This window comes from Chinchilla lanigera, unplaced genomic scaffold (genome assembly GCF_000276665.1).
Source record: "Chinchilla lanigera isolate Chin_1 unplaced genomic scaffold, ChiLan1.0 scaffold00123, whole genome shotgun sequence".
Classification (NCBI taxonomy): domain Eukaryota; kingdom Metazoa; phylum Chordata; class Mammalia; order Rodentia; family Chinchillidae; genus Chinchilla; species Chinchilla lanigera.
In genome coordinates, this window is record NW_004955524.1 from 1898238 (window position 1) to 1906034 (window position 7797).

Genomic DNA, 7797 nt, shown 5'->3' on the forward strand with positions numbered 1-7797 from the left:
GAGGGCCTGCTCGCCCCGCCCGTCCCCTGGGCCTCCCAGCGCCTAGAAACTCAGACTGCAGTGTCACCGGGGTTTTTGTTCTCGCGTCCTGGCCTCCGGGATTGGGTGCGGCCTACCTGGCTCTGTGCGCGGTTTTCGGCTGGGAATCGCGGTGGTATGAGTCCGGCCCACACTCGGACCCAGGAGCCCTCCCCTGTTATGATTGTGTTGCTCCTTATTTCATTTTTCATGTCTGTTAAAATTTATCTTATATAGTTGGGTGCTCCTGTGTTTGGTGCATAAATGTTTATGATTGTTAACTTCCTCTTGAAGTTCTCCCCTCACAAGTATGTAGTGACCTTTTTTCTCTCTTTTAATTGTTTTTGGTTTGAAGTTCCCATTGTCTGCAAACACAATAGCTACACCTGTTTTTTTCTTGGTACGTGTTTCATGGAGTATTGTTTTCCATCCTTTGATTTTCAGTCTATAAATTTCCTTTTGAGTGAAATGTTTTTCTTGTGTACATCATATTGTTGGATGTTGTTTCTTGATCTAATCTGCCAGTCCACTTTTTTTGGTTGGTGAATTGAGACCGTTCACATTGGTGGTTATAACTGATACATATTGGCTTATCCTTGTCATGTTGTTTTCCTGCTGTTGGTTCCTCTTGTTTCCCTCATTTAATTGCTTGCTCTGCTTGGTGGTTCTTTTGTGTTGTTGTTGTTCTTGAAGTTCAGGTCTTTTATCTCTTTCTAGAATGTCTTATAGTACTCTTTGTTGGGTTGGTTCAGCACATAGGAACTTGTTCACTTGATCTTTATTGTGGGAATATTTAATATCTCCTTTAATTTTGAAAGATAGTTTTGCAAGGCACATCAATCTGGGTTGGAAGTTGTGTTCTTTCAGGACATGATATACTTCACTCAAGCTCTTCTTGACTTGATGGTTTGTGTTGAGAAACCTGCCATGATTCTGATGGGCTTTCCTTTATAGGTGACCTGTTTCTTTTCTCTAACCACTTTTAATGTTCTCTTCTTTTCCTGTATTTCTGGGATCTTGATCACTATATGTCTGGGTATAGATTTATTTTGCTTATGGCTATTTGGAGTTCTATATTCTTCAGTTACATGAATGTTCAATTCTTTTTCCATGCTTCTTACATTTTCTGTTATGACTTCCACAAATAGTCTTTTTATGTCATTTGTGCTGATACCTGCTGTTTCATTGATACCTAATCCTACATTATTTTTCTATCCTTATCTTGCAGGTGTTGAATTGTCTTTTCTTGATTTCTCATTATTTTTAAGAGATCCTTTCTTTCATGGTCATTTGCAGCAATGCTGTCTTCAAGGTCTGAAAGTCTAACTTCAGATTTGTTCAAGCAGTTTTTCCAGCTGTCAGTGAAAGTTTTAATTTCCCAGATGTCTGTTTGAATCTGTTTTGTGCACTCCAGTTCTTTCCTATATTGTTCATTCAAGGTTTCCATTCACTTACTATGCTCCTCTATTTTCTTTTTTATGTCTCTTTAGATGTTCTAAGCAATTCTTTCATTATTGCTGTCATTTCTTTTTTACCTCAGAGATTATTTCTGATCTGATGTCTTCTGTGACCTGATGGAGTTGTTTCTTTACTTCAGCTGCTATCATTTCAGAAATTTCAGGTGTAGGACTTCCACGTTCTTCTGCTACAGTATCTCCTGGACTTGTTCTAGGTGGTGCGGAGGCCTGTGATTACATTTTTCTCCCTTGTTTTCCCATTTTCAGCAATCCAGATGTTCCCTGGAGTTCAGCCTCACTCCCAGGTTGATGTGAGAGTGATGGGGCAAGGACCCAAACATCCCTGGTTCTCAGTGTGGCTCCCCAGATGCTGCATGTCACAGGTTGTGATCACAGGTTGTGATCCCATGGTCCCAGGATGTGATCCTGTGATCCCACAGCTGTGTGGGGCTCAGCTTGGCTCCCCCTCAGGGGTTCTCAAAGCTGTCCAGGTGTCAGCCCTGTTTCCACCGTGCTGTAGTAGTGGGCAGGTCTTGGTCACCAAGGCTCCCGACACTGCCTGGGACCCATTCCGGTTCCCACAACAGTGGGGTTGGGTGAGAGTGCAGTCTCTGCGGCCAATGAAGCTGGCTGAAGTTCAGTTTAGCTCACCTAAGGGTACTTGGTGGGAACAGTTAGTGACCCCCAAGGTGCCTAAGGTGGGGGTTCTGCCTGGCCCCCAAGCTGTCAGGACAGCAGCGAGGACAGCTCACAGTCTTTTCCAAAACTGTCCAAGATTCAGCTGTGTTGCAACAGGTGCAGAGGTGCAGGAAGTGGCCCCCTAAGACCCTGAAGCTGTCTGGGGTTCTGCCTGGATCCCAGGCTCATGGGGGAGCACCAGCAGGAGCTCAGCAGTGTTCCCAAAGTGGTCCAAGGTTCAGCTAAGCTCGAGTGGGGGGTCGGAGGGTGGGAAATTTTCTGCTATTCCTTCTGCAAGTAGACTTTTTATCATCTGTGTGGCCTCCTGCTGTTTCTTTGACACCTAGTACTCTTACATTATTTTTCTTTGCATCTTCTTGCAACTATTGAATTATTTCCTGGTTCCTTGTTATTTCTGAGAGATCTTTCTTTTCACAATCATTACCTGAAATACTGTCTTCAAGATGTGACAATCTGTCTTTAGCTTCATGAAAGTGATTTTTCCAGCTTTCGATGGAAGTTTGATTTCCTGGATATCTCTGTGTATCTGTTTCATGCATCCTACTTCTTTCATATATTCTTCATTGAACATTTTCAGCATTTTTCTATGCCCCTATGTTTTTATATTCCTTCTTCACATGTGCTGAACAATTCTTTCATTATTATTGTCACTTCATTTTTTTACCTGAGAGATTATTTCTGATCTGACATTTTCTAGAGCCTATTGGAGTTGTTTCTTTACTTCAGTGGCAATCATTTTAGAGTTTCAGGTATTTGATTTCGAAGTTCTCTTATGTGAATATCTCCTGGTCTTTTTCTGCTTGTGGTGGAGTTCTGAGATTGCAGTTTTCCAAATCCTCTTGTCATTTTGGGTGCTGCAGACAGAACTCTGAGCCTCTCCCTGCTCAGGAAACTCACAGAAGGTTGCTAGGTCTCTATTTTTCCTGAGTGTTAAATTTGCCCCAAAATGGCAGGAAAAGTTGAGCCACCAGGACTGAGGTCCCCAGGCTTCTGATGGAGTGCAATTTGAACTTAGTAACAAACTGTGATTGAAGTAGAATGTGGGCTGCCAGTTCCAGGGGCCCCAGGCAGTTGATGGAGTATACCAGTGTTTCTAGGGCTCAGCTGTGAAACATAGTGGTGGTGGAACATGAGCCACCATGTCCAGGGTCCCCAGGCTGTTAATGAAGGGTACCTGTCTCATGCAGGTCTCAGTTTCAAACCAGAGTGGTGGCAGAATATGGGCCTCCAGGTCTGAGGACTCCAAGAATTTCATTGAGTGCACAGAGGGCTCAGGGGTTACCATGATGGTGGCAGAACACCTGATTACTATTCTTTGTATTGATATTTTAGTCTTAGTTCTTACATGTATTGATATTTTAGTGCCTAGTATGTGCAACAAAAAAAATGTGCAGTCTTACATGTATTGATATTTTAGTCTTAGGTGTCCGAACACAGCAAAAGCAAAAAACACAAAAGCCAGGAATGCCCTCAAGCACTCTTTTCCTCTCCCTTACATGTGCAAACTATCCACCCCAGGGTGGGTGTAGCTCTCACACCCATAATACAACTCTAAAAGCCAGCCCCATGACTGCATGAGGCTTTGGGGGGACACACAGACAAGCCATAACAGCTTTCTGTCCAAATGCAGATTACCTGGAAATAATTCAAAGTCTATCATAAAGACAATTTTACATTTTTAGTTGTTCCTTTGAACTAATACATATTTAACATGTTTTAAAGGCCACATTAAACAGGGTTTTCAAACAATTACTCTATTGCTCAATTTTCATTGATTTTCTATGTAACATGAGCAGGGATTTTAGACAGCAGTTTTATTTTTCAATTTCTATTTTTTTTATGTAAATTTCACTAAACTTTTGAAACTTATGATGAACAGGACCCTCCTGGGTGTCTTAGTGAAGCAGTGTAACAGCTGAGAGCTGCCATGACTTTTCTCATTCAGTATATATGAGGGATGGGGATTTGCCAAAGAACCTTCACCTGCAATTTCTAGTGGGAAAATTACACTAACAAATTATGGAATGTTGTTTACTCAGACATGTGGAGTAGAGACAAACTAAAAAGGATAAATCAATTTAACAACCAAGAAGATAATTTAGAAGTTATCTGAAATTTGAAAACAATATACAAAGAAATAAACAAAGAAATCATATCAATAATCACAAATTGTAAATATTATGCAAAGATGAATTAAATGTAAGGATTTTCTTTAGTAATGATTTTGCCCTGCTCGGCCTGCTGCAGACAAATGTGCAAACAACAGGGACTCTAACTCAGCCATCATTAATTTTAACAGTTGCACAGGCTGACAAAAATCAACAGAAAATCCACTTCCTAGTTTCTGTGTGACAGTCTTTTCAATTCTTCTCCCATAGCAGAATTGTGACCCAACACTTCTTGCAATCTTGTAAGGGAATCAAATGCTTTCATGAGAAATTCACCCCGTGATGCATCTAATTATAAATATCCTCAAAAATTTAAACCTCCAAATTAATCATATTTATGTTTAGGTTCTAATGATAAGAGTGCAGGAGAGGAACACCGTATTCAGATCATAAACATTGGATTGGACTGGATTGGAAAATCATACATTCAGTCTTTGCCCTAAGAACATCTGTGCTCCCTCTGCAGGCTAATACCCATGAACTACCAGAAATATCTGGCCTTCATTTTTGCCATAGAAGAGATCAACAGGAATCCTCATCTTTTACCCAACATTTCCCTGGGCTATGAGTTCCATAATTTCCTTTACACTCATTGGAGGATATTAGAAAATTCCTTCATTTTGCTCACAGGACAACATGAGATCCCCAATTACACATATAGGAGAGAGAACAAGTGTGCAGCAGTAGTGACAGAAATACCATGGGGCACCTCGGCTCAGATCGGACCACTGCTGGAACTCTACAGATTTCCCCAGGTGAGGGCTGGTGGGACTGGAAAAGATGAAACCGCACCAACAGTGCTTCAACCACAAGGAGCACAGAGGTTTAGAAAGGAGGCTGGCACTAGGCATCTTTCAAGGTGTTTCATGCACTAGAGCTTGCACACAGAGAATTACTGGGTTAGCCAAGATTTCTTTCCATGTATTGACAAGAGAAAGTAAAGGTATGTTCTGGATGTTTGAGTCTGTACTTCAACACTTTTTAAAATGCAGGAGGAATGAGCTGATTACAAAGACTGCAACACATGTCTCCTTGTAAAGCTACCAGTTGTTACTAAGTACACTTCAGGTCACTATTGTGCTTTCCATCATCATTCTTCAGGGTTCTCTTCCAATATTCTTTTTGTTTTAGGTGACCTTTGGTGCTTTTGATCCTACACTGACTGACAGTGGCCAGTATCCTTCTCTCTATCAGGTGGCCCCAAAGGACACGTATTTGGCCCTTGGCATGGTGTCCTTGATGCTTCATTTCCGCTGGACCTGGGTGGGCCTGCTCATCACAGAAGGCCAGAAGGGTCTTCAGTTTCTCTCAGATGTAAGGGCTGAGATGGACAGGAACAGAGTCTGTGTAGCCTTCATGAGAATGGTCTCAACTGTGGCTCTTTCATATGTCTCACCCATGTGGAAGTATGACATCCTGCCTGCAGATGCATCATCAGTCAATGTGGTGGTTATTTACTATGATAATGATAATGGAAATGATGTAAATTATTATGTGATGCAAAACTTAGTGACATGGAAAGTCTGGGTGACAAACTCACAATGGCACGCTGACCTGGCTGGGAGAGATTTCATACTTGACCCATTTCATGGGACTCTTGTTTTCTCACACCACCACAAAGAGATTTCAGGTTTCAAAAATTTTGTCCAGGCAGCTACTCCTTTCAAATACCCAGAAGACACTTATCTCTCTATATATTGGTTCAAGAATTTCCATTGTTCATTCTCTGAGCTGGAGTGTGCCTTGAAGAACTGTACGCCTAATGCCTCTGTGGCTTGGTTGCCTCCAAATCGTTTTGACACAGCCATAAGTGATGAGAGCTACAATATATACAATGCTGTGTACGCTGTGGCCCATGCCCTCCACGCGATGCTTTCGGAAGAAGTACAAAGGCCACCAATGACACATGCACAAGTGAGGATGTTTCCCCCCTGGAAGGTAATGTGTCTTCTTTTGGATGGCAGGCTGTGTTCAAGGTATATCTCTCAAGTTATTCTATGTGTTTCACCTAAGGTTATTAGAACCATTTCTGCAAAATACAAGACATTGTGTAGCACACTTATTTTAAAGAGGTAAATCTTGAGTTGAGTTGAAATGATCCTCAATCAGTGAGGCACTGGCAAGGACAAGAAAACAGGAGGCCAGCTCCTTGCTTCTGTCTGTGGGATGTCAAGGCCCTGCCCACCTAAACACATCCCATGAAGTTCTTAAAGCACACCAGGCAAACCTGTAGTCACTTACGAAGCTAAATGGTGTTCAACCCGACAGTGCACATAATATAGGAAAGTTTCATTTGTTTTGCAAACTCTTGTCATATTGATGAACTCATTTTGTTGGTAGGTGCTATGGGAACAGTCAGATAGACAATTGAACTTGTGGGTTTTAAAGGCTTTAATTCCACAGTTGATCTTTTTACATAACACAACTGTACACATTATTTCAATGCACTTGCCTAGAATATACTTGTTTTTCCTGCAACTGACTGTCATTTCTGGAACATGGTGACCTTTTAGTCCTGAAGCATTCAGTGCTATGAATCAATAGATACCACTGTTAAAGTTGCTTTATGTAAGTGAGATTGAAGACACTTAGGAACTTCGCTTGTTCATATTTCCTGTCTTTATCTTGGAGCCATGTTGACAAAGGATGATGTGTCCCTTGTAGCTGCATCACTTTCTGAAGAACACCCAGTTTAACAATCCTGCTGGAGATGAAGTTACCTTGAATCACAGCAGAAAACTGGATTCTGAGTATGACATTCTCAATTTTTGGAATTTTCCAGAAGGACTTAGACAAAAGGTTAAACTGGGAACATTTTCTTCACATGCTCTAGATGGTCAAAAAATAACTATATCTGAGGATATGATAGAGTGGACCACAGGAATGACAGAGGTGGGTTATACATAATCATTATGCACTTTGTTAACCGTAAGTAATCTAATACTGTCAAAGGTTTTTGCCTCCAATTTTTCTCATTTAATGACAACATGAGAAAACTGAACAAATCAATTTCAATTTGAAATAAGAATTTGTTCACAATCTTTCTGATGAATGGGAAATTAATACATTTACTTGGTCATATTTTTATCAATATATGTTTTGTATTGTGAAATAAATTTGGCATTCAGTGATGTACCTTTGTTTATGTATGTATGCATGGAAATTATGTTTATCTCTCTCACTCTGAAGGAGTAAGTAAAAGTTTAAGATGTTACAACTATATATTTTTTCCTTAGTCTCCCCACTCAGTATGCAGTGAGAGTTGCAATCCTGGATTTAGAAAAAGCCCTCAGGAGGGAAAGGCTGCCTGTTGCTTTGATTGCACCCCCTGTGCAGACAATGAGATCACCAATGCCACAGGTAGGAGCACGTCCTGCGGACACATTCTTGCTCTGTTTTATTCACTACCTCTGTCTGCAAAGTGGAAAGCATCTTGTGAAGGACACTGATCATAA

General features: G+C 41.1%; 1 protein-coding gene across 1 annotated transcript in view; it reads left to right on the top strand.

Moving 5' to 3' along the window:
* Positions 1–4818: 4818 nt before the first annotated feature.
* LOC102003687 (vomeronasal type-2 receptor 116-like) overlaps positions 4819–7797 on the top strand; it is a 30128-nt gene continuing 27149 nt past the window's right edge. Inside the window, exons 1-4 of the mRNA XM_013507191.1 lie at positions 4819–5097; positions 5474–6280; positions 7007–7234; positions 7579–7702. Coding sequence (XP_013362645.1) covers positions 4819–5097; positions 5474–6280; positions 7007–7234; positions 7579–7702 — 1438 coding nt within the window. The remainder of the gene's footprint in view (positions 5098–5473; positions 6281–7006; positions 7235–7578; positions 7703–7797) is intronic.